Here is a 20,854-nt window from a genome sequence, read left to right as displayed (position 1 = left end):
GTACACCGTCATGCTTGCAAAGTCAAAAATGCACAATTACGTTTTTGGAGGCTTGTTACTTTACCATAGACTACATTGTCAAGGTCCAGAAAAGTATGAAAGACATCGTCAGAACAGTCCATCTGCCATCAGTGGTTACTGTCTGTGTATAGCTCAGTCTTTGGCAGATATTTTCAACTCCAGTCCTTGCACCAACAAACTTTTCCTCCCAGATGATTAGTTTCTACCAAGTAAATCTCTTACCTTACACAGCAGCATAAATACTCTTGAAGAACAGTGATGAAATGGATAGTTAAGCCATGGCTCTCTCTTGATTAAAATAAACCGGTCTAGCAATGAAAAAGCAGAGTGTATTTGCCAGACTCTCCTTCATGCATTTCAACACATAAAACATGCATTATGAAACCTAGGCGATCATATTATTGTAGTATTTTATTTTTAGTATTTTTAATAGTTCTGTCTTGTTTAACATCAAATCATTGCTTTACTCTGTCAAACATGACATTATATACAGAACTTGGATCAATCCACAGCATTAAAAAAGTTCACTCAGAACTCAATGAACTCTTTCAGGACGAGCCAAACAAGATTTATTTCCCAGATTGACTGATGAAAGTCACTCTGATGATTCTGGAGCAGTTTGTTCTTTAGCGTGTTTGTTCTGGTGGGTCTGAAAACTACCTAAATAAGCGAATCTCTCGCCGCAGATGGAGCAGGAGTAAGGTTTCTCTCCTGTATGAACTCGCTGATGGACCTTAAGGACGTCTGATCGAGCAAACGTCTTTTCACACTGTGAGCATTTGAACGGTCTTTCTCCAGTATGAATCCTCTTGTGGTTTCGAAATGTGCCATGTTTACCGAAACTCTTCCCACAGATGCTGCAGTGATATGGTTTTTCTCCGGTGTGGACTCGCTTATGAAATAAAAAACTAGATGAATTTGAAAAGCTCTTCCCGCAGTAGGAGCACAGATATGGTTTCTCTCCAGTGTGTGTCCTCTCGTGAATGTTCAAACTATTAATATGACGGAATTGTTTGTCGCAGTGTTTGCACTGAAGCAGTTTCTCATCTGAATGGATTTTCTGGTGTGACTTTAGAGAGCCTGAGTCTGTGAAGGCTTTCCCACATTCACTGCACTGATACGGTCTCTCATTAGTGTGAACACGCACATGTGTCTTAAGATGTGGTCCGTGATTGAATCTTCTCTCGCAGTGAGGACACTTGTATGGTCTTTCTCCCGTGTGGATTCGCTTATGAATATCAAGATTTCCTTTGGTGCTGAAATACTTGTCACATTCACTGCAGTGGAAAGACTTTTCACCGTGAGTCTTTAAGTGAAGTTTTAAACTAGAATGAATGAAAAAAATCTCCCCGCACTGTTCACAGTGAAACTCCTTCTTCCCGTTGTGCTCTTTTGAATGAAGTCTCTTCTCTTCTGCTGTAGGAAAGCTGATGTTGCATCTCCTACATCTAAAGCTTTTCTGTTCTGTGTGTTTTCTCTCGTGTCTCTTTAAATGACCCTCTGAACTCAGTGTTTTTCCACAGGTGCTGCAGGAGAAACTCTTGACCGTCAGCTGCTCTTTTGATGTTAAGTCTGTCTCTCCATCAGAAGATGAACAGCCTTTATCATCTGAAATAAACAAAATTATTATAAATTCTGGATTTTAAAACATACATGAAGTGTCATTTTACAGTATAACAATACTGCAATCACAATGTTTTTTTATGAGTATATATATATATGTTAACAAAAGTAAATTAAATTAGATTTCTGGTCAAAGTAGGCCACCTTACAAACAGGCACAGCAAATCTGTCTCTTAAAAAACACATTCTAGATCTCAATAGAGGAAAAATATAATAATTTACCATTGTGTTCACAAATACCTCAGAAAATCTGTACTCAAACCTGATCAGATCACCAGAGACCATCAGCCAATATGAACCTGATCCTGAAGAGTCTGCTGACATTCAAGTGTTAGAGAAACATCAAACGCTCATAAAAGGAGAAACAAACCTGGAGGAATGAAATCTTCATCATCCTCCCCATTATTTTCCTCCTCCTCTTCCTCATCAGTGTGTTGTTGTTGTTTCTCTGCAGTGGTTTCTTCTCCTCTGCTCTCGATCAGGTTCCTGCAGTCCACCAGTTTGACGGAGCACATCTTCAGCGGCGTCTGCAGCATCTGCTGTTCTCCAGCGTTACAGTCAGAGGTTTGATCAGTGGATTCATGATCCTGAGCGTCAGTATAACAGAGTAAAGTGAGGCTGAGCTCTGAGTCCTGTGTGTCTCTGGATCTCTGATCTCTGACGCTCCAGACTGAATCCTGAGCTTCTGTCCCATCAGTCTCACGCACCCAAACCTGCTCCACATCCTGACAAACACAATCAACTTATCAATACAGAATCATATATCAGTTGATTCTGACAGTCATGAATCTATTTTGAAACATTAAGTAATAGTTCACCTAAAATGGAAATTCTGTCATTAATTACTCCCCCCTTTATGTCATTTCAAACCTGTAAGTAGGGCTGGGCGATATGGAGCAAAAAATATATCTCGATATATTTTGCTATATCTCGATATACAAAATATATCTCGATATCTTTACAGGAAAAATAACCCCCCAAAAACTACTGTAAAAACAAATATTCCAAATATTACATGTTTAGGGCCCTATGAAACGTTTAATTTTTTTCTTCACCATATGTCTTATTACCTAATTCTGTTTTAGCATGTGTAATTATTTAAATTTAATTTACATTTTTCTGGTTCTCAAATGAAGGCATAAAACATTCATTTAATTTATCTTTTAATTATTTAAAATTAAGCAAACTTTTTTTATTTGGTAAACAAAGGGGATTTACTATTAAAATAAAATATGGAAGAAATGTTGTGTGATAATCAATAAAAAATTTGTTCTTTTCATTTTAATAGAAATAGTAGTGGGCTATGTACATTTTGCTGAACAATAGTAATAGATTTCTGGCAAATACTTTTATTTTGACGGGTTTACCATTACAGTTCTGTGTATGTGATACTACAGTCTATGATGTGATATGTGAGGCTAGTTTTACTCAAATCAAACGGTCAAAAGCTCATGAAGTGACTCCTAGAGCAGATGTTCCTCATGTGTTCATGTCTTTATTTAGTTAGATGAAAGACGCTTAAATCACCGGAGCTCACGCGCACTTCAGTGTGTGTGTGTGTAATAGACGAAGACGCGCTTCTGCGCCATTAATTAACACAGACACGTAGAACATGCAGGATTCATATTTAAATAGACTTTCCGGCTTAACATTTGCAGATATTATTCCATATCGCGATTTGATTTAAGTGCAGTGACCTACTTTTGATTAATTCATTCAAAATTTGACAAATTCCGTGACATTCCATGTTAAACTGTAGCTAAATTCCGTTATGACAACTGGATTCCGCGATTCCGTCTGCTTTTTCTGCATCGCTGAAATCATAGGGCCCTACAGTAGACATCTGCCTGCTGTTCGCCCGACACCTTAAAACCCAAGTATCTCCATATAATGGAGCCAGTTGTCCTTTTTTTTGACTTTTTATTTTAGACTAGTTCTGTACATGCGAGGTGAGGGAAAAGTAAGGAGGCAGGGGGCGAGCACAGCACAGAGAAGTCAAACAAGCAAAGTGGCGGAATAAGAATTAAATATAAACAATATATCGATATATACGATATGTCAAAATCCATATCGTGATAAATAAATATCGAGATATCGCCCACCCCAACCTGTAAGCCCTCTGATCATCTTTAGAACAGACACAAGAGCTGATGATTCAGAACAACTGAACATCCTCAACAATCTCCCCATGATGCTTCTACTCATAACTCTGTGGTTTGCAAATTTCAGAAATTATCATATCTTTCCTTGACCCGGTTTGAAGTCGTCAACTGAAAAATGTTCACTGCACAACCTCATTTGCTTGATGTTTCAAAGCAGTAAATCAACATCCCGCTCAACAACCATAGCTTCAGTCGCTCTGAATCGCTCTGATCAGCATTGGTGATGTACTTTTACGAACTCTCACTGGTTTCTCACATATCAGGTATCCAGGAAATGCACACTTTAGCACCATTTGAAAGACTACACCAAGATGTAAAGCACAATTAATTAGGGATGTCCTGATCTGATCCACGACATCAGTATCGTGCAGATAATGGCCCAGAACGCTAGATCGGAGAGAAGAAAAAAATATGATCCGATACCTATTTAACACAAACCATGGGAAAATCTCGCTTAAACAATTGCCTAAATGCTTGAATATGAGCATTTCCCTTGCTGTGACATCAAGTTACTCGCGCAGCCTTTCACATGATAAGAGTAGTAGCCAATTATACTTGCATGAGTATGAGATTTAGCTAACTTACAGAATAGCCATGTAAGTGGTGTGAAAGTATTTTATCCTTAGAGGAAAAAAGGCCAACGGTCAAATGCTAAATTTGCGATGCAAATATTTGAGAGGATTTATATTTATATGAACACAAAATGTTTGTTTTATATGTATATTAACGTTTACTTAAACATTTAAACAGAATTATAAAAAAAAATCATTTCACGATGAAGACCGTAGACAGGCTAAGCACACATTATGCACTCATGTTTGTGGCTGGACAACTTTGCCCGGGAACAGACAACAGTAGTCAGGTGCCAAAATAAGGAAAATAAAAAAGCACAAGATGAGGCCCGTGCATCACTCTTAGGTACTTTTATAATTCTGTAAAACTTTTTTGGATTTTGATAACATTAAGTTAATAACGTGTTTTTTGTAATAAACAGTTATTCATTAAATGCAGGTGGTGATAAGAGTCACATGATGAACCAAAGCCCATCACAAGCAGCTTTTAAATAATAAAATGCATAGAAGCTGAACAGATTGTGATTCCCACAAACACTTAAGGTTTTTTTAAAGGTTTGATAGAACTGTCTGGAAGACATGCCAAGAGAGCATTGTCTCATTGTCATGGACTACATATTCTCTTCTCACACACCACTCTGTCTGGCTGTATTAATCGTTGTTTGTGTATGCTGTGGTTCCTGGTACTCGTGTCTTTGCATCCCTGCTTGTCACCGTGATTTGTTCTGTTTTTTTGCTGTGTTGGCCTTTTTGTTCTCTTTTATTAAAGTTATAATTTCCCTGCATTTGGACCCAGACCCTGTTTCTTCCTCTGCACGTCCTACCACGCCGTGACAGAATACAGCCAGCCACATGGGTCCATCAGGGAAGTTCCTCGATGTCCGCCAGAGAGACCGGAGCATCAAGGATTACGCCAGGGACTTCGTGGTGGCGGCTCGTTTATCGGCTGCGGAAAAGACCTGCCTTATGGTCTATTTCTGGGGAGGCCTAGACGAGCCCTTCAAGTCCCTTATGCCATTCTGGCACCCGAGGAAAGGCTGGAGGATTACATCAACCTGGCTCTGCAGTTGAGCGGCTCAGCCGTCAAGGTGGAGTTAGCTGCAGAGCCTTCTCAAGGTTCTCCCGAGGCGACAGTCCAGGAGTCACCAGAAGCCTCGTCAGCTGCACCCAGTGCCTCACACCTTTTCCCGGAGCTTCACGGGCTGATATGCTAAATGCAGGAATCACCGCTTATGTCGGTGCGAGCAGCGTGGTCAGCTCGCAAGACTCACAAAGTGGTGGAACCTGCTGATGTTCCCTCTTAGGCAGCGGGGCTCACTGCTAGCTTTGCAGAAGCTGCAGATATGGTTCACAATTCCCCCGAGGTGGCGGTGACTGTTCAAAAAGCTCCAGAGGCGGTTGTGTCAGGATTCCCACGAGGCGGCGGTGTCCGCTCAGGATTCCCACGAGGCGGCGGTGTCCGCTCACGAGGCCCCCGAGGCGGCGATGTCCACTCACGATTCCCCCGAGGCGGCGGTGTCCGCTCAGGATTCCCACGAGGCGGCGGTGTGCGCTTAAAGGAGCTCCAGAGGCGGTTGTGTCCGCCCCCCATCATGTACACCTTCTACAGAGGCACCATCAAGAGCATCCTGTCAGGCTGCATCACTGTGTGGTATGGCGCCTGCAATACATCCATCCACTCTGCAAAGCATAGCGGGAAGATCATTGGTGTCTCTCTCCCCTCCCTCCAGCACATTTACGGAACCCATCTCAATCGCAAAGCCCTCTGCATCGCAGGTGATCCCACCCACCCGTCACACAGCTTCTTCAGCCTGCTGCCATCAGGGAGGAGACTGCAGAGTCTCCAGGCCAGGACCAGCAGACTGTAGGACATCTTCATCCACCAGGCTGTCAGGAAGCTGAACTCCGTCCCAAACTTGCCCCCTCTCCCCTTTTCTGCCACAGACACCACTGAACTAGATTTTTAGGCTCTACTGTTAATGTTAATGTCTGTATGCACTGGGGGTCTGGAAGTAACGCAATTTCGATTCTCTGTATGTATGTACATGTGGAAGAATTGACAATAAAGCAGACTTTACTTGACTTAACATGATCAGTAGAGCAGTGTTGTGTAAATAAGGTCCAGTTGGTTGCATGATTTGTGATTAGTCATGGTTAAAACTTCTCTTGAGATCAAAAGAGGCAAGCAGAGTGTGGAAGTCAGCAGACAGAGGTTTATCTAGGTGGATGTTGAAGTCTCCAAGCATAACTAGAGGAGTACTATCCTCAGGAAAGGTTGAGAGCAGCACATCTAATTCTTCCACTAAGTTACGTAGTGGCCCTGAGGGTCCATAAAAAAAACTACACAATGGATTTAGGGTAGGGTCATAGTGGTTGAATTTGGTTCAAAGGAGCTGTTAATATTAACAAAAGTTAAAGGAAAACATTTCCAATCATTAGAGATAAGCATACCAATACCTCCACCTGTTCCAGTCAGATGGGGATTGTGTGAAAATTAGAAATTATTGTTCTGCAGGAGTAGCAGTTTCCACTGGTTTGATCTACGTCTTTGTCAGGGCAAATAATCAAAAAGTTTAAAAGGTATCGGGAAGAGTTTGTGTAGGGAGGGCTTATATTGTCCCAATAAGGAGGCATCAATTTAAAAATTATAATTTACACTAAATACGTTATTTTTGGATTATGTTTTATAATGCACTACAATACCAAGGAGCAGATAATTGCCACTATTTGCAATAATAGCAGAAAATCCACACGAGACTTGGTTGTGATACGACCTCACGCTCTGCAGCAACTTTTTTAAAACTTAAATTCAACAAATAACCAATATTAATACATCTAAAATGCAAAATCATACAATCTACTCAACTTTTTTTCTGCAGCGCTGCAGTATTAAATTTATGTTCTTTTGATTCAGCTATGAGGTCATGCTGTGACATATCGATCAGTGTTGGTCACTCAGAAACACATGATGTGAATTTGCAGGTCAGAGTTCACCAAACTTGAACTTTGCTACGCAGCAAAATACCTTTGCATGGGCTTGTGTTTATGGTCTGATGCATTCACATGCCTATGAATGGAAGTCATTGGAAAGAAAATTATAGTGAGACAGAGGGCTTAAATATAACCTCTGCCTTCTTTTTGTTTTCTTTGTGCACAAAAATATTCTCGTAGCTTCATTAAGTTAAGAGTTAAACCACTGATGGCACATGGACTGTTTTAACTATGTTCTTGCAATATTTCTGAAACTGGGAACATTTCAGATGCTTTGCTGTCTGTGGAGGGTCAAAAAGCTCCCAGATTTCATCAACAATATCTTAATTTGTGTTCTATAGATGAACAAAGGTCTTACAGGTTTGGAATTACACAAAGGTGAGTGATTCATGAAATAACATTCATTTCTGCATGAATTATCCCTTTAATAGAAGCTATAACATTTTTACTGGACAAACTAACAGTGACTGAGCTGAAAGATGAAATGAAGATCTGTTCAAACCTCTCTGTTCAGTTTGTCTCCTCTTTCTCTCAGATTTGCCTCCAGTGAAGCCACCTCTTTCTTCAGCTGACAGATTTCTGTGATGAAATCCTCAATATCCAGCATGGACAGATCAGTTCCTACTGATTTACAGCAGACCACATCCACCTGCGCTTTCATGATCAACATCTGAACACAAACACATCATGATTATAATATATATACAATATTTATATATTATTTATTTTAAATATACATTATTTATAATGAAGTGAACAAACAAAAAATAAAAGCATAACTACACAGAACTGAATGAAGAAAATTCACTTCTCGATATTCGGAAATGTCAAATATAAAAAGTATTTGATGAGACTCACATGTTTAGGCTAATTGTTGAATAGGAATATATTCTTCATAGGAATATCTCAAATCTATCACTTCAATTAAGCTGCATTTAATAAACTTAACACTATAACTTAAATACGACAGTTAATCAATTTTAGGCATCCTTCCAACATTTCCAGCATACTACAAAAGTTATATGTTTATATGCTGGACAATTTTATTTTAGGCTATGCACAAATTTACCATTGTAAGTTTTGCTGTAATTATAGTAAGTAAAACAATGTTAAATCTGCGTTTAGCCTAATGTGGTTTTATTACAAATACCCAAGTTAAACTATGGTTACTTTAGTAAAACCTATGGGTTATTTTAAACCAGATCTGGATAACAAACGCTTCATTCAAGCTCATTAGCGTGCTAAAGGTAACAAAACATAAAGAGTTAAAACACGTACCGAGTCTGTAGAGAAGGGTCTGGCTGCAGACCATGGGCGAGTGGAGCTCCACTCTCAAACCGGAAGTACGTCACCTCCACTTGAAAACATCAAGATGGCGTCGCCGGGAGTACTTCAAACTTAAAATCAGGTAATTTTATCTCTGCATCGCTAAAATGGTGAACTGACGCTGTTGTAACGTGCAGTGTAATAAAAACGCACAGGGCTTACGTGAAATTACTCACAAAAGGATTAATAAACACTATGGATTTATAGATTTATATCGCGAGCAATGTCAATGTCAATCCTGTAATGAAGAGACTTTGCAAATATCTTTAGTTCATTCTTCCATCCGCTGAAGTGAGGTTTAACCTTTAAAAAATTTACATCTATGAATCTAGTATTTGCACAAAGTAATTAAGTTATTTATCAAAAAGTCTAGGATCTTTTCCTTCAACAATACTCCAACCTTAACTGAGATCACAGTCAAAGGGTGTATTGATATCTGTTTGAAATGAAGTCAGTTTTGAAATTCCAGCCAAAAAGTCTGTACAGATTCACATTGGAAAAACATATGATCTACAGTTTCAATATCTTTCTCACAGAACCTGCATGACTTGTTCTCCCTATTAAATCTTTCTTGTAGGAAGTTATTAGATGGATAAATGTCCTTTAGGATTTTAAATGTTACTTCTTTGGCTTTAGGAAGAACTGGATAAGTAAAATAACACTTCCTTATTTTCTTTGCCTCTTCTTCACTAAATTCTTGAAGAACATACTTTCTTTTCAGTTGACTGGGGAAGTACAGTTTGGATAATACATTTCTGAAAAACTTATTTGTTAATTGTTTGCTCTTTAAATTTTTACCTTCAGTACATGATGGATAGCATAGGTGTAACTTAGTTTTTGGTGGCTTGTGGTAAAATAATGTAGTAAATAATGAAAGGACACGATTGTTTTGTATGTGTATGCCTTTAGCATTTGTTATATAATGTTAAAAAGGTCATATGAGGTGGTTGTTTTCATATTTAATTTTTCATTCACTTCCAGGGATAGGATTGGCATGGAAGATGCAGCACTCTTTACATTTTAAATTTATGTTGCCACCCTAGAAGTCAAAGTCTTTTTACATGTGACATTAACATGTACATATTTATTTTTTCTATTTTGTTGTTCTGTTATTCTATTGTTTTACTTTTTGTTTCAGATCAAATGTATATCAAGTGTTATCCATCCTCATAACACCTCCACAAATAGAGACTGGAACTTCTGAGCACCATCACCATCTGCTATGGGACTGTCATAGGTGAATGATGCAGTACTATTCTGTGTTGAATTTACAAAACGTCAGTACACAGACATAGTTTTGTTCCAGTTTTGCTGTGCTCATGTCTTCTTTGTGTCCCCAGCCCAGCAATCAGATGCATCAGAACAACAAAGCACAACTGTGGTGGCCCAGGCACCTTCAGCAACAAGTAAATTGCTTTAACTTTAATGATAATGAAATGTCAGTATTGTAATTAAACTTGACCCATCTGACGTAATTGTTCATGCCAGAGATTTAACAACACTGTCAGTCAGGAGCATATTTAACAGGAGCCACACTCAACTGGCTTGATGGTGACTTCAGTAAGTGTGGTTGACCCTCTTGTTTTTGTTGCTATAATAATTAGGCTAAGTAAACTCCCTCTCTTCCATTTCCCTAACATGAAACTTGACTGAAACATGAAAATGATACTTAACCGGTGCAGTGAAGATATTTAAAGAAACACTATCACTATCTAAAGTACAGAAAGCCTTACATCATCTCTAGGTGCAGTCACCTACAGCGCAGCCAGCTTCACAAAGACTGTGGGGCTGGTCACCAGGAAAATGGACAACAGGGAGTGCTTTTGGGGTTTTACTCCTCAAATGATCACCCTGGCTACTGTAGCTGGGATTGCTTCACAGAAGATGGAGGTCTTGAAGAGTAAAGTGTGCGTGCGTGCGCACACATTGTGTTTTTACTGTAACAATTATGGTCACTTGCAGTTAATTTGTTTTTAGTGTAGTGTAAGATGTGTTAATTATTATTATTACTCAAAAACCATTAAAACTTCTAAATTGTGGAAGTTATTCTTCATTATGTTACTGTGGTTATTTTGTATATGTTATTATTTCGATTAAAATACAAAATTCAACAAACAAATTCTGGTTGAGGTATTATTTTAATAATTTATTTAATATTTCATTATTTTTTCACTGCTAAATATTACAAACATAGGGTTAACTTTCTAAAATGTATGGAATGTTACATTGTCAGTTGTACATTGGTAAAACAAACATGAACAAAAGGCAGAAGCCCTAAAAATATGGATTGTGGATGTCGGTAATGCAAATTGCTGAGGGGAAATAAAAAAAAAAAAATTGCTGTCGTGTCATAAACCGTGAAAGATTAGTATATTATTATTTTTATTATTTCTACTAGGTAAAAGTAACAACGATAAAAGTACAGGACATATGAACATTACGTACAAAGAGGTGACATAACTTGCAAAGCACCCCTTATACATGTATATAACAAGTAATAATATAAAACGAAAGTTTGGTGGAGTTGACGTATTTTCGTTCTTGAATGGAGCTCCACTCGCCGCCATGGAGGTGACGTAATTCTACGGAAAGTGTTGCCCGGTCCAACATGGCGGCCGCATCATTAGTGGAGGCGACGTAATTCCACGGAAAGTATGGCCCGGTCCAACATGGCGGCGGCGTCGCTAGTGGAGGTGACGTATTTCCGCTCTTGAGTGGAGCTCCACTCGCCCATATGTCTGCAGCCAGACCCTCTTGAGTCTGTAAGCCTCCAACCGTCTTTTCTTCTTCAGTGGTTTTACCGGTGGATTTACTGGACTAAGATGGTCACAGCGCCTCCTACAGTTCGAGAAGTGCTAATCTCTCTGAGTCAGAACGACTGCGTGTTAGTAGATATTCTGTCTGCACCTGCTTTTCTCATTTAAATAAAAACCGCATATTTACTTTCAGTGTACACCGTCATGCTTGCAAAGTCCAAAATGCACAATTACGTTTTTGGAAGATTGTTACTTTCACATAGACTGCTAAGTAAATGACATTGTCAAGGTCCAGAAAAGTATGAAAGACATCGTCAGAACAGTCCATCTGCCATCAGTGGTTACTGTCTGTGTATAGCTCAGTCTTTGGCAGATATTTTCAACTCCAGTCCTTGCACCAACAAACTTTTCCTCCCAGATGATTCGTTTCTACCAAGTAAATCTCTTAACTTACACAGCAGCATAAATACTCTTGAAGAACAGTGATGAAATGGATAGTTTAACCATGGCTCTCTCTTGATTAAAAGAAACCGGTCCAGCAATGAAAAAGCAGAGTGTATTTACCAGACTCTCCTTCATGCATTTCAACACATAAAACATGCATTATGAAACCTAGGTGATCATATTATTGTAGTATTTTATTTTTAGTATTTTTAATAGTTCTGTCGTGTTTAACATCAAATCATTGCTTTACTCTGTCAAACATGACATTATATACAGAACTTGGATCAGTTCACAGCATTAAAAAAGTTCACTCAGTAAGAACTCAATGAACACTTTCATGACGAGCCAAACAAGTTTATCCCCAGATTGACTGATGAAAGTCATTCTGATGATTCTGGAGCAGTTTGTTCTTTAGCGTGTTTGTTCTGGTGGGTCTGAAAACTACTAAATAAGCGAATCTCTCGCCGCAGATGGAGCAGGAGTAAGGTTTCTCTCCTGTATGAACTCGCTGATGGACCTTAAGGACGTCTAATCGAGCAAACGTCTTTTCACACTGTGAGCATTTAAACGGTCTTTCTCCAGTATGAGTCCTTTTGTGGTTTCGAAATGTGCCATGTTTACCGAAACTCTTCCCACAGATGCTGCAGTGATATGGTTTTCTCCGGTGTGGACTCGCTTTATGAAATATAAAATGAGACGGATTTGAAAAGCTCTTCCCGCAGTAGGAGCACAGATATGGTTTCTCTCCAGTGTGTGTCCTCTCGTGAATGTTCAAACTATTAATATGACGGAATTGTTTGTCGCAGTGTTTGCACTGAAGCAGTTTCTCATCAGAATGGATTTTCTGGTGTGACTTTAGAGAGCCTGAGTCTGTGAAGGTTTTCCCACATTCACTGCACTGATACGGTCTCTCATTGGTGTGAACACGGACATGTCTCTTAAGATGTGGTCCGTGATTGAATCTTCTCTCGCAGTGTGGACAGTTGTAAGGTCTTTCTCCCGTGTGGATTCGCTTATGAATATCAAGATTTCCTTTGGTGCTGAAATACTTGTCACATTCGCTGCAGTGGAAAGACTTTTCACCGTGACAGTTCAAGTGAACTTTTAGACTAGAACGAATGAAAAAAACCTTGCCGCACTGTTCACAGTGAAACTCCTTCTTCCCGTTGTGCTCTTTTGAATGAAGTCTCTTCTCTTCTGCGGTAGGAAAGCTGATGTTGCATCTCCTACATCTAAAGCTTTTCTGTTCTGTGTGTTTTCTCTCGTGTCTCTTTAAATGCCCTCTGAACTCAGTGTTTTTCCACAGGTGCTGCAGGAGAAACTCTTGACCGTCAGCTGCTCTTTTGATGTTAAGTCTGTCTCTTCATCAGAAGATGTACAGACTTTATCATCTGAAATGAACAAAATGGTTATCAATTCTGGGTTTTAAAATATATATTTGTTTGTCACTCAAGAAACATACAGAAATTCAGAACATCAGTCTAACATCTAGGAGTAAACAATTTACATTTACATTTAATCATTTAGCAGACGCTTTTATCCAAAGCGACTTACAAATGAGAACAATAGAAGCAGTCAGGTCAACAAGAGAACAACAACAACAGAATACAAGTGCCATGACAAGTCTAGTATAGAACGCATAGCCAGGTATGTTTTTTTTTTTTTTTTTTTTTATTAAATTAAAAAGACGAAAAGTACTGGTGTTAGTAGGTTAAGTGTAGGCGAAAAAGATGAGTCTTTAGATGTTTCTTGAAAATGAGTAAAGACTCAGCTGTACGAATTGAGATTGGGAGGTCACTCCACCAGCTGGGCACAGTCCAGGAAAAGGTCAGTGAGAGTGATTTTGAACTTCTTTGGATGGCACCACAAGGTGTTGTTCACTTGCAGAGCGCAAACTTCTGGAGGGCACATAGGATTTAACCAGTGAGTTTAGGTAAGTTGGTGCCGTGCCAGTGGTCGTCTTGTAGGCAAGCATCAGTACCTTGAATTTGATGCGAGCGGCCACTGGTAGCCAGTGTAACCTGATGAGGAGAGGAGTAACATGAGCTTTTTTGGCTCATTGAAGACAACCCTCGCTGCTGCATTCTGGATCATTTGCAGAGGCTTGACAGTACATGCAGGAAGGCCCGCCAGGAGAGCATTACAATAGTCCAGTCTGGAGAGAACAAGAGCTTGGACAAGAAGTTGGGTTGCTTGCTCTGACAGGAAGGGTCTAATCTTCCTAATGTTGTATAAGGCAAACCTGCAGGACCGGGTCGTTGTAGCAAATTGGCCAGTGTTTATATATATATATATATATAAACACTCACAGACTTTTTAAAAATAGAATTAGAATAGTGAGTGCTAAAGTTAGAGGGTCAAATAAAAATTGAAGAGATGGGTTTTAAGCCGATTCTTGAAGCTGGCTAAGGACTCAGCTGCTCGGATTGAGTTGGGGAGGTCATTCCACCAGGAGAGAACATTTAATTTAAAAGTCCGTAAAAGAGACTTTGTGCTTCTTTGGGATGGCACAATCAAGCAATGTTCACTTGCAGAACGCAAGCTCCTAGAGGGTACATAAGTCTGAAGTAATGAATTTAGGTAAATGGGTGCAGAGCCAGTGGTAGTTTTGAAGGCAAACATCAATGCCTTGAATGTTATGCGAGCAGCCATTGGTAGCCAGTGCAAATTGATAAACAGAGGTGTGACGTGTATTTTTTTCGCCTCATTAAATGTAATCTTGCTGCCACGTTCTGGATTAATTGTAAAGGTTTGATAAAACTAGCTGGAAGACCTGCCAAGAGAGCATTGGAATAGTCCAGCCTGGACAGAACAAGAGCCTCAACAAGGAGTTGTGCAGCATGATCCGAAAGAAAGGGCTTGATCTTCTTGGTGTTGAATAAAGCAAATCTGCAGGATCGGACAGTTTTAGCAATGTGGTCTGAGAAAGTCAGCTGATCATCAATCATAACTCCAAGGTTTCTGGCTGTTTTTGAAAGAGTTATGGTTGATGTGCCTAACTTGATGTTGAAATTGTGATGAAACGTTGAGTTTGCTGGAATCACAAGCAGTTCTGTCTTGGCAAGGTTGAGTTGAAGGTGATGGACCATCATCCATGAATAAATGTCTGTTAGACAAGCTGAGATGCGAATAGCTACCGTCGGATCATCAGGATGGAATGAGAGGTAGAGTTGAGTGTCATCAGCATAGCAGTGATATGAAAAGCCATGTTTCTGAATGACAGAACCTAATGATGCCATGTAGACAGAGAAGAGAAGTGGTCCAAGAACTGAGCCCTGAGGCACCCCAGTAGTTAGTTGTTGTGACTTGGACACCTCACCTCTCCAAGATACTTTGAAGGAGCTATCTGATAGGTAAGGCTCAAACCACTGAAGTGTGGCTCCTGAGATGCCCTTTGCCAGTAGGGTTGATAGGAGGATCTGGTGGTTAACAGTGTCAAAAGCAGCGGACAGATCAAGCAGGATAAGTACTGAAGATTTGTATTCCGTTCATGCCAGTCTTAGGACTTCAACAACTGAGAGCAAGGCAGTCTCAGTTGAATCTCCACTTCTGAAGCCAGATTGGTTGCTGTCAATGAGGTTGTTCCAAAGAGAAATGCAGAGACTTGGTTGAACACAGCTCGTTCAAGTGTTTTTGCAATGAAAGGAAGAAGGGAAACTGGTCTGTAGTTCTCTAAAAGAGATGGGTTGAGGGTGGGATTGTTAAGTAGTGGAGTTATACGAGCCTGTCTAAATGATGAGGGAAAATGAGAAATTATTGGAGAGTGCTGCAGGTGTAGCAGTGTCCTCTGGTTTGATCCAGGTCTCTGTTAGGGCCATGAGATTAAGCTTTGAACGACTAATAATAGAAATAATGAAATCGGCTTTGTTTACAACAGACTGGCAATTCCAGAGACCAATAGAAAAAGCAAGTAGAGTATTAGCAGACATAGGCAAAGTGTGCAGGTTGTTAAGATTGCGCTGTCTACATTGTGTGATGTGTGGTTCGCTAGTGGTAGTGATAGTAGGGATCTGGAAAACATAGTAAGAATTTGTTATAAAACAAAAAACAACTGAAACGCAATGAAACAAGGAGAAGGAAAAAGAGAAAACCAAAACGATACTTATATTCCCTGCCGGTGCCTCTGTCTGGTGGAGTCACACGGTAGAGTCGATGGTCTTTACACTCTTCGGTCTTCACACGAGGAGGGCTAAACTGGAAGGCTGCCGCGACTGCTGCCGCAGTATACTAACCATTTTTTTATACCCGACAAAACGGAAATTGAATTCAGCTGAACGCACTTTACTGGTTATCACAACAAAGGTCTAAGCAAGCGCATGACACAGCAAATCTGGCTCACTTAAAAAACACATTTCAGAGATCAATATAGAAAGAATATATTGAAAAAAAAAATACTGTCAAAAAAAATAAAATACTGTCATCTCAGAAAAGGAAGAAACAAACCAGGAGGAATTAAATCTTCATCATCCTCCCCATTATTCTCCTCCTCCTCCTCTTCCTCATCAGTGTGATGTTGTTGCAAATATACGTTCTGAAAATATTTCTGTGTATTTTGGTGCAGCGTGACCTATCCCAAACATCTCCCTAAACCTGCTCTCAAACCTCATTATGCCATGAGTACAATCCAAAAACCATGTGGAGCTGCCACCTTAAGCTTGAAGAAACTCCAAATCAGCAGGTAAAACCATTTGTGGATACACCAGTTAGAATAACAAATTAAAGGAAGAAACACACCTGGAGGAATGAAATCTTCATCATCATCATCTTCCTCCCCATTATTCTCAGCACAATCATCATCATCCTCCCCATTTCTCATCCTCCCCATTATTCTCCTCCTCCTCTTCCTCATCAGTGTGTTGTTGTTGTTGTTTCTCTGCGGTGGTTTCTTCTCCTCTGCTCTCGATCAGGTTCCTGCAGTCCACCAGTTTGACGGAGCACATCTTCAGCGGCGTCTGCAGCATCTGCTGTTCTCCAGCGTTACAGTCAGAGGTTTGATCAGTGGATTCATGATCCTGAGCGTCAGTATAACAGAGTAAAGTGAGGCTGAGCTCTGAGTCCTGTGTGTCTCTGGATCTCTGATCTCTGACGCTCCAGACTGAATCCTGAGCTTCTGTCCCATCAGTCTCACGCACCCAAACCTGCTCCACATCCTGACAAACACAATCAGTAATATATCTAGTGAGAGTATGATTAACAATAAGACATTGATTCACACAACTATCAGTCCATATTAGCAGCTACAGATGAAATGAAGATCTGTTCAAACCTCTCTGTTCAGTTTGTCTCCTCTTTCTCTCAGCTTTGCCTCCAGTGAAGCCACCGCTTTCTTCAGCTGACAGATTTCTGTGATGAAATCCTCAATATCCAGCATGGACAGATCAGTTCCTACTGATTTACAGCAGAGCACATCCACCTGCGCTTTCATGATCAACATCTGAACACAAACACTTGGTGATAAAATACACATTTACGATGGACTGATCAAATCCAAAATCAAAGTTGTAAACTAAGCACATTTTAAGATTGTGCCCATTTCCAAGATTCAAGCCTCCAGAACTGAAAAATAAACATTGTTCTAATCTATCGCTATTTTCTTATTATGATTAGGAATGATTTGGCGAAAAAAAGAGTAAATAACAAAGTTAGACAGAAACGCAAAAATATAAAGTATTAATTAAATACACACCAGAGCGCTCCAACCTTCTTTCTTCGGTGGTTTCACCGGTGAACTAAATATCGTCAGAGCGCCTCCTACCGTACCAACGAAGGAGTGAGACAATAACAAGCGCTCAAGGTCTGGGTAAGTTAGTTGAAACTCATGTCTTTGTCTTATCTCATTCAAAAATGCCCTTTAATTCTAGTGACGAATTCTCACTAATTTATTCAAAACTACATTTAGGTATGATCTTATTTCTTACTCAGATGTGTGTAGAGGTTGTGGCTCCAGCACACACGGAGGCGCTATGAGGCTCTTCGGCGAGAGGAAACAAACCATAGAACGAACGAGAGAAGAAGAGATAACCGTTTGAACCCTCAACCGGTGCGTGTTTTTAGCATTTTACACCATTTACCACAGTTGTATTTATTTGTTTGTTCTATTTATATCATTGATCTCTTTCTGGGATTGTCGGTTTTGTCCATTTATTGGTTTGATTATGAAAATTAAGCCATACCCCTTTTTATCGTTATTTTGTGCCGAACGCTAAATGGCTTCATTAAAAGCACCCTCAGACTGTTAAAGTTTTTAATGAAGATTGCTCATCATACAATATTCTTGCTTAACGCGCAAAAATTAAACGAAACACTTGCTTAACGCGCAAAAATTAAACGAAACAAACGCCTAAACACATTTCTCCAAAGTCAAATTTATGTATAGATCAGCCCTGCTATCGTTGATGAACGTAAACAATCATTTTGAGGCTAAATCAGTGTAATTTCATTATAAATGCATCTTGTAATGATCATGACGTGTTTGTGTTCAGATGTTGATCATGAAAGCGCAGGTGGATGTGGTCTGCTGTAAATCAGTAGGAACTGATCTGTCCATGCTGGATATTGAGGATTTCATCACAGAAATCTGTCAGCTGAAGAAAGAGGTGGCTTCACTGGAGGCAAAGCTGAGAGAAAGAGGAGACAAACTGAACAGAGAGGTTTGAACAGATCTTCATTACATCTTTAGCTGCTAATATGGACTGATTGTTGTGTGAATCAATGTCTTATTGTTAATCATACTCTCACTAGATATATTACTGATTGTGTTTGTCAGGATGTGGAGCAGGTTTGGGTGCGTGAGACTGATGGGACAGAAGCTCAGGATTCAGTCTGGAGCGTCAGAGATCAGAGATCCAGAGACACACAGGACTCAGAGCTCAGCCTCACTTTACTCTGTTATACTGACGCTCAGGATCATGAATCCACTGATCAAACCTCTGACTGTAACGCTGGAGAACAGCAGATGCTGCAGACGCCGCTGAAGATGTGCTCCGTCAAACTGGTGGACTGCAGGAACCTGATCGAGAGCAGAGGAGAAGAAACCACCGCAGAGGAACAACAACAACACTCTGATGAGGAAGAGGAGGAGGAGGAGGAGGGGAGAATAATGGGGAGGATGATGAAGATTGTGCTGAGAATAATGGGGAGGAAGATGATGATGATGAAGATTTCATTCCTCCAGGTGTGTTTCTTCCTTTAATTTGTTATTCTAACTGGTGTATCAACAAATGGTTTTACCTGCTGATTTGAAGTTTCTTCAAGCTTAAGTTGGCAGCTCCACAAATGTTTTTTGGCTTGTACTCATGGCATAATGAGGTTTGAGAGCAGGTTTAGGGAGATGTTTGGGATAGGTCACGCTGCACCAATATACAGAGAAATATTTTCAGAACTTATATTTGCTTTTATGTTTTTTTGTGTTTGAAACTTGGGGACATGCAACTCAAAGTTAATAGAATTATTACTATGTTCCTCCCAGATGAAAACACCAGCTCATTTTCTGATCAAGAAACGGCCTCAACATCCAAAAAACAACTGAAGTCCAAGAGTTTCTCCTGCAGCATCTGTGGGAAAACATTCACCAATAAGGGAAATTTAGTGAAGCATGAGAGAAGACACACAGAACCGAAAGACTACAAGTGTAAGAGATGCAATATCAGCTTTCCTACCTTAAAAGAAAAATAAATCATTCAAAGGACCACTGCGTGAAGAAGGAGTTTCGCTGTGAACTGTGTGGGAAGGTTTCTTCCTCGTCTGGTAATCTGAAAATTCACATGAAGACGCACACTGGTGAAAAGCCTTTTCACTGCAGCGAATGCAACAAGAATCTCAGCACCAAACAATCTCTTATCAATCATAAGCGAATCCACACGGGGGAGAAACCATACAAGTGTCCTCAGTGTGAGAAAAGATTCAGAGATTGCTCCCATTTCAAGTCTCACATGCGTTCGCACGCCAGCGAGAGACCGTATCAGTGCAGCGAATGTGGGAAAACCTTTAAGCATCCCATTTGTCTAATATCACACCAAAAATTACACTCTGAGAAAATGCACCAATGCAAACACTGTGACAAACGATTCCGTCAAATTTCTCAGCTGAAATGCCATGAGAGGATGCACTCTGGCGAGAGACCATACCTGTGCGCCGACTGCGGGAAGAGCTTCTCCGATCCAACTCATTTCAAAGTCCATCAGAGAATCCACACGGGAGAGAAAACCATACCAATGTAGTGTTTGTGGGAAGAGATTCCGTCAAAACACTAACCTACTGAAGCACAAGAGGACTCATACTGGAGAAAGACCGTTCAAGTGTTCCCAATGTGACAAGATGTTTGCTCGATCAGACGTCCTTAGGGTCCATCAGCGAGTTCATACAGGAGAGAAACCTTACTCCTGCTCCATCTGCGGCGAGAGATTCGCTTATTTAGGTAGTTTTCAGAGCCATCAGAACAAACACGCTAAAGAACAAACTGCTCCAGAATCATCAGAGTGACTTTAATCAGTCAAACTGGAAACAGGACTCGTTCAGCTCATCCTGAAATTGTATATTGAGTTTTAAGGGATAGCTCCCCCAAAAATGTAAATTCTGTCATTAATCACTCACCTTCGTGTCGTTCCAATCCTGTTAGACCTTTGTATATCTTTTGAACACAGATTAAGATATTTCTGATGCATGCAGAGAGCTCCCTGATCCTCCATAGATCGCAAGAATCCTTACATGATCAAGTGGCATGAAGAGCTTTAAAATATTAAGTATCACATACATAACTTATCCGTTATGCAATACTCTCCAAAATGTCTCTGTAGGGTGTCGCAGAGGAGACAAATTGTCAAATAAAGTCGGTATTTCTGTTTTCTTTGTGCTCAAACAATATTGTTGTAGCTTTATATAGTTATGGTTTAACCATTGATGTCACATGGATTATTTTAAGGATCTCCTTGCTATGTTTCTAAACCTTGATCGTGTAAGG

General features: G+C 40.0%; 2 protein-coding genes and 1 pseudogene across 4 annotated transcripts; 1 reads left to right on the top strand and 2 right to left on the bottom strand.

The window, feature by feature from the left end:
• Positions 1–93: 93 nt before the first annotated feature.
• On the bottom strand, positions 94–17,605 carry LOC113099786 (zinc finger protein 501-like). 3 transcript variants are annotated; one of them, XM_026264740.1, is made up of 4 exons: positions 17,582–17,605; positions 7,872–8,039; positions 2,015–2,369; positions 94–1,629 (listed from the first exon to the last, which is right to left on the bottom strand). In XM_026264740.1, the coding sequence occupies exons 2-4, from the start codon at positions 8,037–8,039 to the stop codon at positions 617–619; spliced, it is 1,536 nt and encodes a 511-aa protein (XP_026120525.1). In that variant the 5' UTR covers positions 17,582–17,605; the 3' UTR covers positions 94–616. The 3 variants fall into 3 exon arrangements, with proteins under 3 accessions (XP_026120525.1, XP_026120523.1, XP_026120524.1); XM_026264738.1 differs by lacking the exon at positions 17,582–17,605 and adding an exon at positions 8,648–8,693; XM_026264739.1 differs by lacking the exon at positions 17,582–17,605 and adding an exon at positions 8,228–8,628.
• LOC113099777 (zinc finger protein 664-like) lies at positions 10,823–16,720 on the bottom strand. The gene is made up of 2 exons (XM_026264727.1): positions 16,630–16,720; positions 10,823–13,254 (listed from the first exon to the last, which is right to left on the bottom strand). The coding sequence occupies exons 1-2, from the start codon at positions 16,718–16,720 to the stop codon at positions 12,251–12,253; spliced, it is 1,095 nt and encodes a 364-aa protein (XP_026120512.1). The 3' UTR covers positions 10,823–12,250.
• A 255-nt stretch (positions 17,606–17,860) lies between the features above and the next one.
• Positions 17,861–20,434, top strand: LOC113099794 (zinc finger protein 501-like; annotated as a pseudogene).
• Positions 20,435–20,854: the final 420 nt, after the last annotated feature.

Source organism: Carassius auratus, unplaced genomic scaffold (genome assembly GCF_003368295.1).
Source record: "Carassius auratus strain Wakin unplaced genomic scaffold, ASM336829v1 scaf_tig00217031, whole genome shotgun sequence".
Classification (NCBI taxonomy): domain Eukaryota; kingdom Metazoa; phylum Chordata; class Actinopteri; order Cypriniformes; family Cyprinidae; genus Carassius; species Carassius auratus.
This window is presented reverse-complemented; position numbering and strand designations above follow the sequence as displayed.